This window comes from Hippocampus bargibanti, linkage group LG15 (genome assembly GCF_051943395.1).
Source record: "Hippocampus bargibanti isolate YZ-2025 linkage group LG15, ASM5194339v1, whole genome shotgun sequence".
Lineage (NCBI taxonomy): Eukaryota > Metazoa > Chordata > Actinopteri > Syngnathiformes > Syngnathidae > Hippocampus > Hippocampus bargibanti.
The window spans coordinates 10292890-10312013 of NC_142748.1; the positions used below are offsets into that span (position 1 = coordinate 10292890).

The 19124-nt window shown below is 45.7% G+C and overlaps 3 protein-coding genes across 5 annotated transcripts; 1 reads left to right on the forward strand and 2 right to left on the reverse strand.

Annotated features, from left to right (window-relative positions):
* Positions 1-489: 489 nt before the first annotated feature.
* On the reverse strand, positions 490-4833 carry lrrc3ca (leucine rich repeat containing 3Ca). The gene is made up of 2 exons (XM_089015485.1): positions 3510-4833; positions 490-1878 (listed from the first exon to the last, which is right to left on the reverse strand). Exon 2 carries the CDS (start codon positions 1831-1833, stop codon positions 1051-1053), a length of 783 nt encoding a protein of 260 aa, XP_088871611.1. The 5' UTR covers positions 1834-1878; positions 3510-4833; the 3' UTR covers positions 490-1050.
* Positions 4834-6159: 1326 nt separating this feature from the next.
* On the forward strand, positions 6160-15320 carry top2a (DNA topoisomerase II alpha). Of its 2 annotated transcripts, XM_089015742.1 has the most exons (35): positions 6160-6316; positions 6775-6915; positions 6982-7072; positions 7158-7221; positions 7399-7544; positions 7680-7777; positions 7859-8071; positions 8212-8385; positions 8452-8553; positions 8803-8940; positions 9015-9153; positions 9224-9381; positions 9613-9738; positions 9818-9928; positions 10051-10156; positions 10291-10400; positions 10501-10593; positions 10684-10798; positions 10882-11003; positions 11209-11357; positions 11435-11666; positions 11746-11880; positions 12114-12314; positions 12403-12598; positions 12670-12764; positions 12850-12990; positions 13077-13160; positions 13268-13474; positions 13553-13652; positions 13785-13949; positions 14129-14291; positions 14362-14420; positions 14518-14619; positions 14697-14911; positions 15031-15320. In XM_089015742.1, exons 1-35 carry the CDS (start codon positions 6299-6301, stop codon positions 15181-15183), a joined length of 4662 nt encoding a protein of 1553 aa, XP_088871868.1. In that variant the 5' UTR covers positions 6160-6298; the 3' UTR covers positions 15184-15320. The 2 variants fall into 2 exon arrangements, with proteins under 2 accessions (XP_088871868.1, XP_088871869.1); XM_089015743.1 differs by lacking the exons at positions 14362-14420; positions 14518-14619; positions 14697-14911; positions 15031-15320 and having other exon boundaries at positions 13785-14023; positions 14129-14254.
* Positions 15321-15466: 146 nt separating this feature from the next.
* nif3l1 (NIF3 NGG1 interacting factor 3-like 1 (S. cerevisiae)) lies at positions 15467-18995 on the reverse strand. 2 transcript variants are annotated; one of them, XM_089015747.1, is made up of 7 exons: positions 18961-18995; positions 17740-18236; positions 17404-17551; positions 16550-16676; positions 16289-16427; positions 16140-16223; positions 15467-16071 (listed from the first exon to the last, which is right to left on the reverse strand). In XM_089015747.1, coding segments are annotated over exons 1-7 (1182 nt in total). In that variant the 5' UTR covers positions 18963-18995; the 3' UTR covers positions 15467-15886. The 2 variants fall into 2 exon arrangements, with proteins under 2 accessions (XP_088871873.1, XP_088871874.1); XM_089015748.1 differs by lacking the exon at positions 18961-18995.
* Positions 18996-19124: the final 129 nt, after the last annotated feature.

Below are 19124 nucleotides of genomic sequence, written 5' to 3' on the forward strand. Positions count from 1 at the left end.
TTTGTAGTTACTCGGTCATTATTTCTAGAGCAATTAAGTGACACCGGAATCAGGTCCCTCCTGGGCACACGATGCACGGCATCCTACTGTGCATGCAGTCTGTCAGCGAATGCGTTGATGCTCTTCTCGTGTCACCAAAAAGGTGGCTGGAAGCAATTTCCCCTGGAAACCCAATCGGGGAAGAGGGCCTGGATGCCCATTGTTTGACGTGTCACCTAACCCCCACCTGTGTGCGCACGTGCAGGTGTAACACCAACACTCGTGCACCGCGTCCAAGCTAAGCCGCGACTGTCAAAAAGAGCATTTTTTTAATGACGCCTTGAAATCTGATTGGTTAAAGCAACAGGCATTGACACTTATTTTATGCTCCTGCAGAAATGATTGTGAAGGCTTACAGGTCAATTTCTGACCCTGGTCACAAATGATGACTGAAATGTGATTGGTTAAATGCTTAAATACGAAAACTAACATCTGTAAGCAGCACAACAAGGGGAAAAGAAGCTGAAAGACAATTTGGAATTATTTAATAAGAATTCATGGACAAATTAGTCTTTTAGGCCAGCAAAGAAGGGCTTAAAGGCCCTGACGGCCCACCACATGCTACGGCGTTTACTTTACATTAAAGCATCCGAGCGCCCCCCCAAAAAAGTGCTCATAGCCTGTCGGAAGGTGAATAATGCATGCAGGCTGCATTGCATCTGCTTGAGTTTTCATGCAAAGAAAGGCATTGCTGACAATTAGCTCAGTTTGCACGACTTATTACACTTAAAAGTCAAGGCGGCCCCCCTCCTGATGGCTGTACAGTATGTCCACAGTGCGGTACCCGCAGGCGCATCTTTTTAATAGTTCTACCGAGTAGTCATTGGCTTCTGAGTGTCATTACGCCAAAGTGATGTTTGATATTTCCCTTGGCGTCTTTCCGGCTCTCCCCTTCGCAGCATTGTCAGTTCCTCGTATTATCATTCAATCAACCGAGAGTTTCTCATTTCTGTTTCTTCTTGGTCAGTTGTGTTGTTTTTGATTACATTTGGGGACGAAGGTCCCCGGGGGCTAAACAACAGTACTGATGGTAGAAGACTCCTCCGACTTTGCTTGCCTGCTGGGCAAGGACTTGAGGTACTCCAAATGTCTACGGGCATCCTCCTGGTTGGCCCTGACGTAGTAGACTAGGTAAGAGATGACCATGGCGAACCATCCAAACATGACCACCAGCATGGCCACGTCCGTAGTCTTCTTCATCACCACGCACAAGTCCACGTCGGGCTCTAAGAGGAAGGCCAGTCCCCGAACGCTCGTTTCCTCCGGTTCGGATGTCTGGCACACGATACCGGTCAGCGACACGGGCTCCAGGTCCACGCGGGGCATGGCCATCTGCAGGTTGCAGTCGCAGTGCCAGGGATTGTTGGTTAAATTAGCCCGAGCCCGGAGGCCCTCGAAGGAGTCCGCGTCGAAACGGACTAGCTTGTTGGCGGAAAGGTCGAGGAACTGCAAGGAGGAGCTCAGGCCCCTGAAGGCGCCCGGCTGCAGCTGGCTGATGTCGTTGTGCGACAGGTCCAGCTCGGCCAGGCGCGACAGGCCGGCGAAGGCGTCGGCCGGGACGGAAGTCAAGAGGTTGAAGTCCAGGTAGACTCGCCGCGTGTCGTTGGGGATGTCCCGCGGGATGGCGGTCAGCCGCTGATTGCTGCAGCGCACCGTCTTGCCGCCGCCGTCATCGCTCTCCGAGCAGTAGCAATGTTTGGAGCAAGCGGCGGCGTGGTGGAAGCAGACGGCCACGAACACCAGGCTATGCTGCAGCAAACGCCTGACCGCGTGGTCCGCCGCCGCCGCCGACATCTTGGCATTTGGGCCCCGCCTCAATCGTCCCTGCAAATGCACAACCTGAGACATACCAAACAACAAACGTCATGTCAACAAACAATTTGCAGTCCCTCAAATTACCCCCTGATTTGATGCTAACTTTGTGCTCGCGAGCTCTCATTTCATACGTTTGGTTAGCATCCATTATCTAGCGACGATGCGCAAATAGACAACGTGTCATTTGCTTCCTTTCATTCTTGAAATTGGACTCTTTGTCCACCTTCCCTCATCCAAAGACCTCGGGTAAACTGAGACCGGGTATACAACCCGTCTTGCGCCAGGGCGGCGCGGCTCACCCGGGCATCTTTAATTCCTTCAAAATGTCCGCTCAATGAGCGCCAATCCACTTACAAAGATTAAAAAAAAAACAGGTCATCGATCTCCCTGCCAGTATCAAATAGCGTTTCGCCAGGTGGGGTAGCCGGCAATGACGGGGAGTGATACGGTGTCCCTCCCGCGTGAGGAGAAAAATAAGGCTTCCCGTAACCAAAACCCATCACTTCCAATTCAATTATCACCCGTGTGCCCTTTGAACAATTGGAGAAGCGGCGTCAACGTCCGCCTGTCACGATCAGTCGCCAAGATGGACACATGAAAAAACATACAGGGATGATAAAGTGTCAGTGAACATGGAGGGTCTTTGAGAGATGACCTCTCGAGTTTTTCATGCTTTTGGAAGGCATCGCGAGAGCCCGAATCAATTGGCGGCAGGCCGAGCCTTGACATGATCAAATTTGATCAAGCTGTCATGTTGTTTTCTTGGCTCCATTTGCTCCCAAAGCCCCGCCCACCACCATTAAACGCCCGCTTCAATTTCCTCTGATTCAAACCGTGGATGCACGGCAACGTTTCCATTGCGTCCCATATGTTCACAGCGTAATAAATCATCAATGTCGATGATTGACGATGCACGCGATGATGACGATCCATAGCTTGCCGGTCGATAACAAGTGAGGAAAATTCCTTGCAACTCACTGGCGTTTCCTACCCATCGTGCAAACGCTCATGGGAAATTAACTCATTCACTGCCATTCACGAATCGATTCGGGAATTGGAAAGATGACATTCAGCGCCATTCCTGAATTTGTTCAGGTTTTGTTTTTTCATGCTTGGGTGCAGATAAAGCGCTGGTTAGCCCTCTGGCAATGTTTTTTCCCTTCCACGTGGGGGCAGCATTTCCCTGTTTTCCATGTTAGCGCTTTGTTCTAGCTTCTGCTGTTGTTAAAGCACTATATCAACCAATATGGATGTATTGCATTGTATCTTGGACAGCCACCCCCATTTCATGCTCATATAACTCCAGAGCCATATCATTTAGGAATTAATTCTTTTTTTTCTGATGAAAGAAAAGAGTCTTAGGTTTCTTACGCTGCATTGAATGTGTATGTCGTCCAAAACCTCAATATTCTGTGGGTCCAGGAATTTGAGTGACAATGACAAAAACCCTGGCACTGGAGCGGACACCTTTCTGGGCACGTGTTTGGCAGTGAATTAGTTAATTGAAAGGTGTAACTAAACCAAATCGACGTGGGCATGCCGCTCTATATTTATTTGGAGAATCAAAATAGAATCATGATCATGCGTGAGGTACACGTGATTATTTAAAACAAACAAAACATAAAAAAACACACTGGCGTGTGCAACACACTCACGTTTGCGGCGCTCTTTCCCTCATCGTCATCATCCGCCGCACGTTTCAATTGTCTTCCAACACGAAGCGGATTCAACTTGCTGCGTGTTGCTCTCCGCCGGTAGATGCTTGCACAAGGCTCACCCGTTTAGTTTCCACGCAACCGGAGGAGGCAACTCGTTAGCTCGGCGCCTGTGCGCTCGGGCTGTGAGGCGCCCCGGAGAGGGGCGCGTTCAACATGGGTGCGATGCAAATAGAAGTGCACGTAGCACCAACGCCGGCACGGGCTCCCCCACCGCCTTTCGTTGGCGGCGGTTCTTGGAATGGAGCTTCTCGGGCAGTTGGCAAGCTGGTCGCTCGTGTGCGTGCATCAGGTGGACTAGCACCGAACGCCCCCCTCCCCGCCTCGTGGAACCCTCACAATTTAAAGGTGCGCTGACACCCCTTGCAAAGGCATTGTTCTCCCCGACTTCTGTTCAAACGTGAACTGTCACTACAGCAATATGAGTCGTGTTGTGGTCTCGTCCGCGGGAAAAGGTCACAAATGAGCTGGAGGTGACTTTAGATGATTGGTTCTCGGGGAACAGTTCCGAAAACAAGGAGATCTACTGCAAACAAATGCGAGTAAACTATCCCAAATGCCATAGACAGGTTCATGAATAGCATTGGTACCTGGAAGGGACACACAAACGGTGGAGAAACACATAGACAGTGACAAGAACAATACTCATAGGCATATGTTAATTATCCTCTGCAGAGAGTGATGTGTGTATGTAGTGCTGGGTCTGCGTACTTTGGATCATTTTTTTCCTAGCATTTGCATTGGATTGGATTAGCCTGTAGTCGTCTCGCATTGGAGAAATTTACATTTCACAGCAGCAAAGTGATAAAAGAAACGAGAAAGGAAAGGAAGAAGTAGAAAAACTATTTACTGGACCTGCTGGAAATGCAGCCATTTTGAAGTAAAAAAATAACAATAATGTGACACACTTCCACCTCCATTCCTTCAAAAGTAGTCGACGTTTGCGTATTCCTTAAGGGGTCAAAAAAATCTCAGCCCTTGTTGTTTCACAGCCCGGCTTATAAAAAGGCCTTCTCCAAATTGAATCCAAGTGTCCTAAATGTCTCGTTGAAGAGTAAAGTTGAATTGTGGTCATGTCGCGGTCAGGTCCCGAGGCTCTGCGGGTGGTCTCCGCACACCCTTGATGAGGAAATTCGATCGATTGCGATAAAACAGCTGTGCTGACCCAGGAGTCTGTCAAACAGCCACTCATAAGGTCGTAATGGAATTAAAATCAATACGTCGGGTTCGTCTCGTCTTCCTGTTGCTCCAGAATGACATCATGCGGCCGATGAAGTACTATGTTATACTTTGTGCGCAATTATAAATCACTTTTCAAAATAATATTTCCGCCATTTATCATCCATCTCTAAAAATGTGCCGGTCTGCACTCCTGATTAAGGCCGTACCTGTGAGAGCCTTGCTTACAAGAGTCCCTCGCTCTATCTAAGCACCGCCGTATGGAAAAAATGTGATGAATTTTTCTCTTACATTCTCATTTTTTCCATTCCTCCGGTGCGCAGACCGCGTCCACAGAACAAGATCAAATGCCTGCCGGCTTTGTGCGAATACATTAGCCAACTTTATTTATTTATTTTCCATCTTGTCTTGACTGGGTCTGAGACAAGAGATGACTGCATCAAACGGCTTTATTTCCAAAGCATGCACATCCAGGCATAAATAGGTAGTGCACTCTTTTCAAACGTGTTGAGAATGTGCACGTGACGGGAACGTTTGCGACTATGGCAACGCTTGCAGATCAATAACGATACTCACCGGTATATGTGATTTATCTTCTGCGAAACATGACTACCATTACAGGAGCAAACTGAGAATTGTCCATCTCCATTCTTCTTGTGTGTATTTTACAAAATGGACGTTGTACGGTACTTGATTTGGATTTGGATTTAGTCCTTCTGGTGATATTCATCTGCTACGAGCAACCAGCACTGGTGCCTCACCAAAATCGCTCTACCACCCCAGAATCCGCCTGCCAACACAGAATAAAAGTTGTTTTCCTTCTGGCCTTTTTTTTTAAAGAACTGCAAAGTCATGCCCGACACTACATTGTGTCTCTCAGGCATATGCCGCAAAACAGCCGTGGGGAGTTGCGTTCATCTTAAAGTTCAGGCTTTGTACCTTAAAGGAAAGTAAGGACACAGTGTGAATTATCAAAAGGTGGCTGTGAAGATGTTGACACAGACTGCGTTTTGACAATGGCGATGTCTTTTAAATATACATTTCAGTACAAACGAAGCTTCTGTATTTGCAATTACACAACACAATGTTTACATATTTGGTACTGACTGGATAGATTCGAAATTATAAATTAAAAGACAGTTGGGCCCGATCGTGGTTGGAAAACATACAAATATATAGTATACAGTAATGAAATTAAAAAAAAATAAAAGTAGAATTTAAAAAAGAAAACGTTTGTAAAATAAGCGATTTCAATAGGCCTTTCGATGCAAAGGGCGGGATGAAAAGGCAAATCCTCTCGTTGATTGGACTATTGACTAAAAAAAATTAAACTTTGAGTTCCGCTATTTTATTGGATGACTTTTGTCACGTGCTCGTTGTCCCATTGGCTGTAGGAACTGGCGCTTGATACGCTGGAAAATTCAAACGGGTCGCATTCCTTCTTTTCCGGTAACGACCCCCCTGTTGAAGTGCAACTACGCCTGTTCGCAGAACATTTAAATTGTTCACTTTTAACGCAGCGTATATCACAGTTTAATAAAGAAAGAGAAATGGCGAAACCACTGAAGGTAACCGATACCGTTATTCTTGACTCGTTTGTTAACCTCCGCCATTCTGGCATATATTACGATAATATGCTAAAATTGCATAACTTTGCTCAATAATAATTGTCGAGCAAAGTTACGGAGAAAAAAAACGCACTTACGTTTATAAAACAAACGAGAAATATGTTGTTTGAGACTCACGTATTGGTCTAAATCTAAGAACCTTTCGCTTAAACATGGTACCGGTTTGATCTACAATTTGTATTATTTATGTATTTTTTTGTCGGAGTCAACGAACCAATTTACAAAATGTCGTTTGCCCTCTAACCCTCAAAATGGTTGGGTCATTTTCCACCGCCTTGATTATTAGCATCAAAATATAGTGGGGAATGGCCAATACCTACAATTGTAATATACGATACACAGTTGGGAGGAAATGAATGACTGAAAACAAATCAAAACACTTCAAAATGTGTCCTCAGAGTAATTTCTTTGAGAACCAGTCACTGGGGAAGAATCCCAAGCCGATGTCAGTGGAGGCCATCTATCAGAAGAAGACTCAACTGGAGCACATTTTGCTCCGACCTGATTCTTACATCGGCTCAGTAGAGACTGTCACCCAGGTAAGACTCAAACCGGCAACTGAATTGGCAAGATGCATGCATCCCCATTGCTCTTTTGTTCCTCAGCAAATGTGGGTCTATGACGAAGATGTTGGAATGAACTGCCGGGATGTAACGTTCGTACCGGGGCTTTACAAGATTTTTGATGAGATCCTTGGTAAGCAAGCAGCTGAAAGGGCCTTTATTTCAAAGACATTCTTTTGTTTCTTGTCACATGCAATGATTCCTTTTCTTCCTTATAGTTAATGCTGCGGACAACAAGCAGAGAGATAAGAGTATGTCCTGCATCAAAATCAACATTGATGTGTGAGTATGATGTGCTTCAGTGATATTTATCCAAAGAGGGTTATACTTAGAAACACAATGTATCTTCTTTCAAAAATGTGGATTGTTCCACTTTGTACATGTCCCTATTTGAGTGTACCTCACATAATTCAAACTGTATTATACAATTCACATGACCTAAATGAGTTTCTGTTTCAGTGAAAACAACACCATCAGCATATGGAATAACGGGAAAGGGATCCCAGTAGTGGAGCACAAGGTGGAGAAAGTGTTTGTACCCGCACTCATTTTTGGACAGCTCCTTACCTCGAGTAACTATGACGATGATGAGAAGAAAGTCACCGGTAAGACATGTCATGCAGATTGTTTTAGCATATGGGGTTGGGTGGCATGACCCTAAAATAAATTGTCACTCAACTTATTATTATTATTTCTTTTTTTTTAAATACAAAAATCCCGTTTATTCCGTGACTTTAAAGGTGGGCGTAATGGATACGGTGCCAAGTTGTGCAACATCTTCAGCACCAAGTTCACCGTTGAGACGGCTTGTCGACAATCTAAGAAGACTTTTCGACAGGTACTGAGCAAATACGGCAGAGGTCTTCCTCTGAATCTTTCCCCTGCCTGTCGCTTCACATCAGTGCTTTTATTTCCTCAGACGTGGTATGACAACATGGGCAGAACCAAGGAACCTACCATCAAATCCTTTGAGGGAGACGATTTCACCTGCATCACCTTTCAGCCCGATCTGCCCAAGTTTAAGATGAGCATCCTGGATAAAGACATAGTGGCCTTGATGACCAGGAGGGCCTACGACATTGCCGGATGTAGCAAGGGTGTCCGTGTGTTCTTCAATAGCAAAAGACTTCCTGTAAATTCACACGTTGTCTTGTGTACCTTTGATCATTATTAGATATCCTTATTCAGAATGTAGCACATGTACTGTTTTATATCATTAAGAATGTTTCTGCTGTATCTTTGTAAAGTTTTCCTGTTCACTGTGCGCCCCAGGTTACAAGTTTCCGCGGTTACGTCGACTTGTATGTGAAGGACAAAGTGAGTGAGATGGGCAATGAGCTGAAAGTGGTACATGAAGTAATCAATGAGCGCTGGGAGGTCTGCCTCACCGTGAGCGAGAAGGGCTTCCAGCAAGTCAGCTTCGTAAACAGTATTGCCACAACCAAGGTACGACAACTTTGTTGTCAGTCCGGCAAATCATATGATTGCTAATGATTGTCCTCTCCACCTTAGGGCGGTAGGCACACCGATTACGTGGCCGATCAGTTAGTGAGCAAGCTCATTGATGTTGTGAAGAAGAAGAACAAAGCTGGTGTGGTCATCAAACCATTCCAGGTATTTTTTTTTCTCCAACAGGAGTCTGGAAGCTTAACAGTTACATGAAACAGGCTAGTGGAAATGATCATAGACGTTAGTCATTGGAAAACATGTTTTCCTTCTTCCCAGTTCTAGGTTTGTTACAACACATCGACCGTTTTAAAAATACAGTTTTGGGATGCATCATGGGAAAGAAAAGACGGCCTCCTCAAGATGACAGTGATGTCGCTGTCGACCTCTCATGATTTATTTCCTTTCCCATTCAAGGTGAAAAACCACATGTGGCTGTTTGTCAACTGCCTGATTGAGAATCCCACGTTTGACTCTCAGACCAAAGAGAACATGACTCTGCAGCATAAGAACTTTGGCTCCACGTGCCCGCTCAGCGAGAAGTTCATTAAACAGGTAAAGCGAGGCCGCCATCGCTCACCTCTTCCTCTCTGACCGTTTTTCCGTTTGCCGACTCGTCTCCGCTATAGGCCAACGGCTGTGGAATTGTGGAAAATATCATGAACTGGGTGAAGTTTAAAGCTCAGCTCCAGCTCAACAAGAAGTGTTCGGCAGTCAAACACACGAAAATCAAAGGGGTACCCAAGTTGGACGATGCCAACGATGCAGGTACTGTTTTTGCAATTCGACACCGTGGCCTTGGAATGAAGCTGCGGTCATCACTTTGTCCATGTGGTAGGTGGCAGGAACTCCATCGCTTGCACCTTGATCCTCACCGAGGGAGACTCGGCCAAGACTCTGGCCGTGTCCGGCCTGGGTGTGGTCGGCAGGGATCGCTATGGCGTCTTCCCTCTCAGAGGAAAGATGCTCAACGTGCGAGAGGCCTCTCACAAACAGGTCAGCCTTCGCAGTTGTTGTGATTGAAAGGAATTTGGGTCCTTTGATGCAATTGATTACAATATGTCCCTTAAAGTACTACCACTCAAGGGAAATGCTGCTTAATCTCATGACAGTGTTCATGTGCATCAATGGGTCAACTTCCCCGAATTTACCGATCCACTTGATCTTCCCTCCATCTTTGATGACATTTGAAGGCCCTCTTATCGGTTTGCATGTCTTCTCCTGCAGATTATGGAGAACGCTGAGATCAACAATATCATCAAGATCCTTGGTCTGCAGTACAAAAAGAACTACAGTGACCCAGATTCCCTCAAGACCTTGCGCTATGGCAAGATCATGATCATGACGGATCAGGTTTGCTTTTAGTCTTCATCTCTCTCATTACCCCCATCAACCAACGTGCGAGCGGCACTCATCTTAACGTTTGTGACAGGATCAAGATGGCTCCCACATTAAAGGTTTGTTGATCAATTTCATCCACTACAACTGGCCATCGCTGCTGCACCACAACTTCCTGGAAGAGTTCATCACTCCAATCATCAAAGTATGCCGTTTGAATGTGTGACAGTGTTGCCACGCGGTGCCCAATGCGTCGAACCCCGTGGCACACCGCGTGGTCTCTCGTGGCATTGCGCCCGTCAATGAACAAATGTTTTCTGCCTTTAGGCCTCATTTAAGAAATCCCAGCTGTCATTCTACAGTATCCCGGAGTTCAATGAATGGAAGGAGAGCCAGTCCAACCACAAATCTTGGAAAATCAAATACTACAAAGGTTTGTCACAAACCCCTGTGTGGTAGTAAAGCAGCCAAGTAAGCTTCGCGCTGCGCCTGACCCACCGCACAGGTTTTGTTCCGCCTTCTTCTGCTCTTCCTCATCGGCCGTCTATTCCGCTTGTGTCCAATCAGGTTTGGGAACTAGCACGTCGCAGGAGGCCAAGGAGTATTTCTCTGACATGCAAAGACACCGTATTCCGTTCAAATACTCTGGGCCGGAAGACGACGAAGCCATCACCCTTGTAAATCGCATCTTTTTGCAACATGTGATTGTTATTGTTTCGGGTGCTTTTTCCGGAAGGGAGGACTAATAAAACCTATTGTCGGCCCTCTTTGCGCTAGGCCTTTAGCAAGAAAAAAGTGGACGAACGCAAAGAGTGGCTCACCAATTTCATGCTGAACAGACGCTACCGGAGGGAGCACAACCTGCCCGAGGTTGACCGTCGCGTCGTTTAAATGTTTTTATTTTTATTTCATGTAATGATGAGCAAACACTGACGTTATCGAGTTGCGCCGTGTCCGCAGGAGTATCTGTATGGCCAGTCCACATCGCATCTCTCCTACACTGACTTTGTCAACAAGGAGCTGGTACTCTTCTCCAACTCTGACAACGAAAGGTCCATTCCCTGCTTGGTGGATGGTACGTTCACGCAGCTGGTTTTCATAAACGCCATCAGGTTTGGAAACTTCTCTGATGAATGTATTTGATTTGGTGTGTGACAGGGCTGAAGCCCGGCCAGAGGAAGGTACTGTTCTGTTGCTTCAAGAGAAATGACAAGCGCGAAGTGAAGGTGGCCCAGTTGGCTGGTTCTGTAGCTGAGATGTCAGCATATCATCACGGGGAGGTGACTGTCACAGTTACTCGTGGCTGTCCATTGCTGAATTTTGGTTACGTGACACAGACATCTGTGTCTGTAGAGTACACTTCAAATTGTCTTTGGCCGGCGTGATTTTTATTTTTTGCACAATTGTCTCAATGGTTCATGAAAAAGAAAACAAAGGTAGTGGGGAGATAAGACGTTTAACACATTAAATCCCGTTTATTTCCAGATTTCTCTGATGATGAGCATCATTGGATTAGCCCAGAACTTTGTCGGAAGCAACAACTTGAACCTGTTGCAGCCTCTTGGCCAGTTTGGAACAAGGCTGCACGGCGGCAAGGACTCTGCCAGCCCCCGTTACATTTTCACCATGCTCAGGTCAGCGGTCGACATTTCCTTTTTTTCGAAAGTCGCTAAATGAATCAGCAAAAGCTAAAAATGTCCCAACTCTTCAGCCCCCTGGCCCGCCTTCTTTTCCCCCCCACTGACGATAATCTTCTCAAGAACAATTATGACGACAACCAGCGTGTGGAACCAGAGTGGTATATTCCCATCATTCCCACCGTACTGATCAACGGCTCGGAGGGCATTGGCACAGGCTGGTCTAGCAAAATCCCCAACTATGACATCCGAGAGATCGTCGGTAATATTACTCGCTTGCTGAACGGCGAGGATATGCTACCCATGGTGAAGCCCTTTTTTTATTCGAGTCTTGAAAGGTGGACCCAAGATGAAAGCGATGCTCATTGTTTTTGTCTCCTCCAAGCTCCCCAAGTATAAAGGCTTCAAGGGTACCATCGATCAACTGACGGAGAACCAGTACATGGTCTGTGGAGAGCTCGCAATCATTGACTCCACCACCATTGAGATCTCAGAGTTGCCGGTCAGAACGTGGACACAGGTTAGTTGCAATCTAATCTTGAGACCACTTCCGCAAATTTACTGTAGATACAGATTTCTTTAATACACTGCTGTCAAGTTCAAATACCACAGACCCAATCCAGGCCTCCGAATGTATTTTATTTTTTTCCTGCAGCTGAAATGATTTTTTTCAAATATACATGACGATAATTACATTTTGCACTTGACTGAAGTGTACGAATCATCTCCGTGTCCTCTCTCTCTCTCTCCCAGTCTTACAAGGAGAACGTTCTGGAGCCGATGCTGAACGGCACCCAGAAGTTTTCCCCTCTGATCACAGACTATAAGGAATATCACACCGACACCACCGTGCGTTTTGTGATCAAGATGACAGAGGAGAAGCTGCGGGAGGTGGAGGCCTTGGGACTCCATAAAGTCTTTAAGCTGCAGAATACTCTCACTTGCAATTCCATGGTACATTCAGAAAGTTGCGATCACGGGACTGCGTGAATTTCTTTGTGGATGGAGCACCTCTGGACTTTTGGCGCTTTGTGGTTTTCAGGTTCTGTTTGACCACGTGGGAAGCTTGAAGAAGTATGGGTCTGTGCAAGAAATTCTCAAAGAGTTCTTTCAATTAAGATTGAAGTACTACAACCTGAGAAAGGAATGGCTCTTGGGCATGTTGGGGGCAGAGAGTGCCAAGCTCACTAACCAGGCCCGCTTCATCCTGGAGAAAATCCAGGGCACCCTGGTCATTGGTGAGTGGCTTTTACGGGATTCCATGTGGCACTGTGACTTGCGTTTGCTCATAGAAAGTGTCTTCGTATAGAGAACAAACTCAAGAAGGAACTGATTCGCATGCTGCAGCAGATGGGTTACGACTCGGACCCGGTCAAAGCCTGGAAACAGACCCAAGAGGAGAAGGTAAGGCCTCGGGAAGGGATTTCTTTCACTTTGATTTCCATTCGGTCGGCAGTCAACCGAATTCAATTTCCGGCCTGATCATTAGAATGCGGAGGAAGCGCCGGAGGAAGCGCCGGAGGAAGAAGAGGACACCAGTGGGCCGGACTACAACTACCTGCTCACCATGCCCATGTGGTTCCTGACCAAGGAGAAGAAGGAGGAGCTCTGCAAGCAGAGAGATGATAAGGTGAGCTGCTCAAATCTACTCTCGATGGGCTCTTTGACACGCTTTCTCTTTTTGTGAGCTTTCCTTTGACTGCCACCACTTTGCAGATGACAGAGTTGAACGCGCTGAAGAAAAAGAGTCCCTCTGACTTGTGGAAAGACGATCTTTCTGCCTTTTTGGCAGAACTGGAGGTAGGTGCTCATCTTCTTCAGTTTATTCATTTCTTTATTTTAGACTTGGCTCCAAATTTGATAATTAGACCTGGTCGTTGTGAGGAATACATCTCATCTCCCCCCAGCGCGTTGAAGCCAAAGAGAAGGAGGATACCGCGATGCCTGTCAAAAAGACTTCCAAAGGCAAAACGGTGAAGACGACGGTCAAAACAGAAACTCTGCCCACGCCACAGGGCCGCCGCGTCATCCCACGCATCACCAGTGCCATGAAAGCCGAGGCCAGCAGGAAGGCTGACCTCAAAGGAGAACACAAGAGGGGCAAAAATGTCAAGGTCTGTTTTCTTGTTTCGACACGGGGGACTTTGGGAAAGATGTTCTCGTTCAAGTGTTTCTCCACTGTGCCTTTGCAGACTGAAGATGCTGTGAAGATGGAATTTGGAGACAGCGAGGAGGAAGACGGTCTCTTTGCACGAGTGATAAAGAAGACCAAAGCAACCTCGCGGGGCAAAGGTCGGCATGACTTTTCTACTACGGAATAAAAGTGAAAATATATTGCATTTGCGGATGGCAAGAGCCCAATAGCCATGACAACGACGATACTCTTATTTTTGGAGCTCTGTCAAGTACCACATTTGGTTGCAGGGTCAAAAGTGGGCAAACAGACCACCCTAAAGTTCAAGCCGGTTGCCAAGAAGTCCAAAAAAAATGAGACGTCAGAGGAGGAGGAGAGTGACAGTCGCGCTGAAAGTGAAATGGAGGTCGACGAAGTTGCTGCCCCGAGAGAAAGAATTCAACGCAAAACTAAAGGTAGTTCTCTGACTTGCTGGCTCAAGGGACAGAATCCAAAGATCCGCTGATCATGTGCACCGGGAGATATGTATGTATGTATGTATGTACGTGTGTGTTTATCTATATATGTGTATATGTATGGATGTATATATATATATGAAATATGTGTATTGTGGATCTGATGTGTTTATTTTCAGTTGCCATCAAGTACTCCATGTTTGATAGTGATGATGAGTTTGACGGCTGTGTCAAGAGTGACACTCAGAAAGAAAAAGCTGTCATCGATGTTGACGAAGACGATAGTAGCTTTGCCCTTGACCTGGACACTGACTCGGATTCTCCCAAAGCACCGGAGCCTACGTGAGTATGAGATGATAGAAAGTGGTAGTCTTTAATCCAATACCAACATATTAAAAAAATACTTTCACAGGAAGAAAGTGAAAAAGGCGAATTCAACAACTCAAAAACAACTTGGAAGCAAATTGAGCTGTAAGTAATGTCTTTGGCTTTCATGTAGTCAGCCCAACAAATGCACTACTGGAATTTTTACTATCCCACATTTTTTTTCTTCTTTATGGATCGCTAGCAGCGGAATCTGACAAGCAGGAAGCTGCCCCAGTGGTTTCCCTTCCGCTCAAGACCAAACAGACTGCACCAAGGAAAGCCGTCGCATCCAAGAAAGCTGCAGGTTGTAAGACTCCCCACGACGACAGCCAATATGCATTTGAACGTCTCATCCATCATGGCCGTAAATGGTTGTTTCAGGTGTGAAGCAGCCATCCATCGTGGATGCTCTGTCCAAAGCGAAACCTTCAAGCGCCGCGTCCAAGAGTAATCCCGCGTGTAACTCTGAGGGCGAGGCCAAAGTACAGAAGCCAAAGTCCGCCCCCAAACGGAAGAAAATCACAAGTGATGACTCTGACAGCGATTTGGGGGACCTCATGTCGCGCATTAAGTCCACAAAACACACTTTACAGCCGGTTTGTGTTTCATTTTTTGCCTTTATTTATTTTGGGGGGCAGCCGGGGGTCATATCATGCTCTCAATACAGACTGTACACGCACGCTGCTGGATGTTGACACTTTGTTTCTCTTTATAGAAAAAAGGAAAGAAGTGGATTGAGGATGATGATGATGAAAGCTTCCAGATTTCAGATAAGGAATCAGCAGCTCCACAATTTGAGGCCGCACGGGCCAAACCGAGTAGAGCAAAGAAGCCCGTTACATACAACTTTGATTCCGATTCTGACTAAACCCGTTTTGTGTGCGTTATACATCGCTGTTCCTGGTTTTAAAACATGTTTGTGTTCTGAGTTCTAAATGTACTCAATTGTAAATATTTCATTTGTTGTTTGTCTACTATTTCTGCAATAAAGTTTGTTTGTGTTGATTTGATTGTTGCATTTTTTTCTTGTGTGCTTGAGTTGAATAGCGTTAAGTTGTTAATGTTTGTGATGCCTGCTCTAAATGTTCTTCCAGGAATTTCACACGACCCACTTTTGAATGAGTCACACGGTGCAACCATTTACAGCAGGGTTTCCTCTGGATTTTCTTTGGCGTAAGTTACTTTAAAAGAGGACAGATACCGAAAAATAAAGACTTGAGTGACATCGTTGCGGAGCTTCTTTAGAATGAAATTGAAAACTCATTCACTGCCATTCCAAAAATTTATTCGGCACTTTAGTGCTTTGTTCCAGCTTCAGCTGTTGTTTAAAGCGCAATATAAATCAACGTTTGCATTGTATTTGGGCAGCAGCCGCCCCCATTTCAAGCTCATAACTCCAGCCACTGGAACTAACTATGAGGAGGAAAATGATAAAACAAAAAAGGAATTATGTGCTGTAAATTCATTTTTAAATTCTCACACTGATATGCTCTTTCTTGCAGTGAATGTTTTTGGCGCCATCTCGTATCATCTTTTGCCCATTACAAAAGGCTCTTTTTCGGGCAGGTTTTTCACACAACCTGCAGTGGGTCCCTGTCAGCCTTGGAGATCATTACGATGACATCAGCAGGAACCTTTTCAGTCAGCTTCTGGCGGAAGACGGACAGATAACCTCGTTCGCTGTTGCTGTGGTCACTGAGAATGACGCTGGTTCCCCTGGCAACAGCATCCAGCACCTCATGGTGAGACATCTCACCTAAAACCAAATTACATCACAATCACAATGACGGCACATGTGCTTCTAGGGAGGATGGGCCTACCCACCGGTGACGTAGAGGTCTGCTTGGACGCCGCTCAGCACCGATGCTCCTGATCCGGCACAAGCGGCCACGCTCCGCACAAAGGATTCTGGGTAACACGCAAAAAAGTAAGCACAATTTTTTTTTTTTTTCATGACTAAGTTTCCTCCACACCTTGCGTACATCCCTGTCCGAGGGCCAAACGTAGGTGCCGCAACCCCAAGTGGGACTTCATTTTTGCCACGGCGGTTGCCAGGGTTACCGGCTCATCCAAAACACTGCGTCGCCCCTGGCCGTAGCCCAGCCTAGGAGACTGGAGGCGCTCAAAATTAGGAAAAACAACAATAGCACAACTAGATGACTTATTTTCAATGTGTAATTCACATGATAGGGTGTCAACTCATTATATACATCGGCATGAAAGATGTCGCTCACCTTTTCTGCCTTAAGAATGCGGAGGGATTTGTCGACAGCGGTGATGTGTTGTGTCATTTTATCAACCACTGGAGTTAGTGCGGAACCACTGCAGTGTAGGCTGACTTGAGTTTTGGTGGCATCACAGCTGTTAAAATATTTGTTACAAAAAAATCCCACGATAAATTTCAGGATACGTATACATATCAGATTCAAACAGAATAGGGGCAACTCATTCGAAAGTGGGAGTTAGCATATAAAGTACAGTAAAGTCTCGTTATATCGATAGTACTGCTTATTACGATACTATTTCTATGAACGTAAGGAGAAAATTTACATGCCACAGGATCGGATATATCAATACTCCGGTTATATCGATATTTTTTCCCACTCCCGAGAATATCGATATAACGAGACTTTACTGTATCTCTCATATACAGTCAAACCTCGGTTTTCGAACGTCTCGTTTTCAACCAAATATTTTGGGGTTTTTTTATGCCTACAAACGAAATTCTGTTTTCAACCAAACTGAGCGCACAGGAATGCGCCACCTTCCTCCTTATACGTCACATCCTCGTGTCATGCCTTCCAATGTTAATGTTAAAATCGGTGAGAATAAAACACGTTAGTTTGTTTTGATAGTATTTTACAAATGTTGGAACGGATTCAAACATTTTACATTGATGATAATGGATTTGGTTTTTGAACAGGTTACTGGAACGGATTATGGTCGAAAACCGAGCTATCACTGTACTCCAAATGCAGTTCTGATGTTCTCTTTTGAGATGTAGTTGATTTAGTCAGTATTCTGCTGTAATCCATTTCCCGCAACAAAAATAAATAATCTGATTTACGTAGGAGTGGTCGTGTCAAACCTGAAAGGGTCTTGTACGTGCACTCCTTCCATTGCTTTCAGTTCGTTCAACAGAACATTTAACATGTCATTATTGCATTGAAATTCCACTATGTGACTGAAAGGCAAGTCCACGTAGGCCTGTGTCAGTACAGACACCTGACCGCTACCTGAAAGCAAAAGCACATTTGGTGAGAAGAGGTCAGGCGTCCATTTTATATGCAAAAAATGTCACGAGCTGAACACAATAGATGCCAATGAGTCATGTTATTTGCTTTTGTTTGTGTGTCAAAGCAGCACTTTTAAAGAGCACAAAAATCCCAACTCTTTGCCATTCGTATTTCTTCCATCGACTCACCGAGTCCTCCGACCAGCCAGTCGTTTACCCCTCCGCCAACGCTGTCCCAAGACGTATGAGGCGAGAAGACGGCAATGCCGGCTTCCAGGGCTCTGATAACCAATCGCTGCTTCCAGTCCTTGCGGACCAGACGTTTGATTGGGCGGAAAAGGGGAGGATGGTAGGAGATGATGAGATCGCAGCTTTCGGCCCGGGCTTCCTCCATGACTGCTTCTGTGAGGTCGTTGGTCAGCAGGACGGTTTTAACGGGTCGCGATTCACTCGGCTCCACCAGGAGGCCCACGTTGTCCCATGGCTCAGCCAGGGAGAGGGGCGCCAGATCCTCCAAAACCGTTAGAACGTCCTTGAGCTCCATCGGGCTTGGACGGAATGAGGAACGATAGCGGGGGTGGTTGAAGCAGAAATGATGGGATGCGATTTGAAGGATGGACCTGGCCCATACACCTCTGTAACTTTGCAACAGAAGGGTTTTACATCCAGTGGATATCAAGCGAGACCTGTGAGGACAAGAATTACATGTGTACCTCAGAACCTCAAAGTGGTAGTGAACTTGACAGCAAACAACAGTTCGGCAGGTCATGGGAAAAGATACTTTTTTCACACACATGACAACACAAATATAGCATGACTCTATGGCATCGTTTCATCCCCGCTGAAAGTAAATTCATACGAAAGATGGCTTTCACTGTACTGCATTGAGCTCACTCTCTTTGCTTTCTTTTACCCACCACTATACTCGGGCCTTCATCCGGGTCAGAATCGTGTACAGAGCCCGATTCGGAGTTTGCAGTTGCCCTTAAAAAATTTCCCGACTATCATAACGACCTCTCACTCGGAGGAACTAGATAATCAGATGCGTGTTGCCACACGGACGAATATTTGATTACCCTCCCAGTCTTTACAGCACGGCCACCGGAAAATGACATATTTTCAGAAAATGATTCAATGTGTTTTCGAAATGTTTACATTTTAAAAAAGTGACATTGGATAATGTATCACGACACAGTAGTTTGCCGCGGCACAGTGGTTGAAAATTGTAACAACAATTTTAACAGTGTTAGCACACAACGCCAGCGAAGTGGCGATTTTTTTCGGTAGCAAGGGGGTGGAACATGCCTTATTTAACACTCAAAGCCACCGTTTTAGTATGCATTTATGGATTTTAAAGTAGTTTTAATGACGTTGATTTGCACAAAGACGCTCACACTCGAATCGACTTACATGAGAAGTTGGAATCTTCAGTGTTCCGGTTTCCGGTGACGCCATCTTCCGCTCGTTTTTTTATTGGTCCGTTTAATAGACGCTTTATTAATGATGGCAGATTAAATGAAATACATTGTATTGAATTGCCCCGAAAACAACTGTTCTAGGATAAACAAACAACA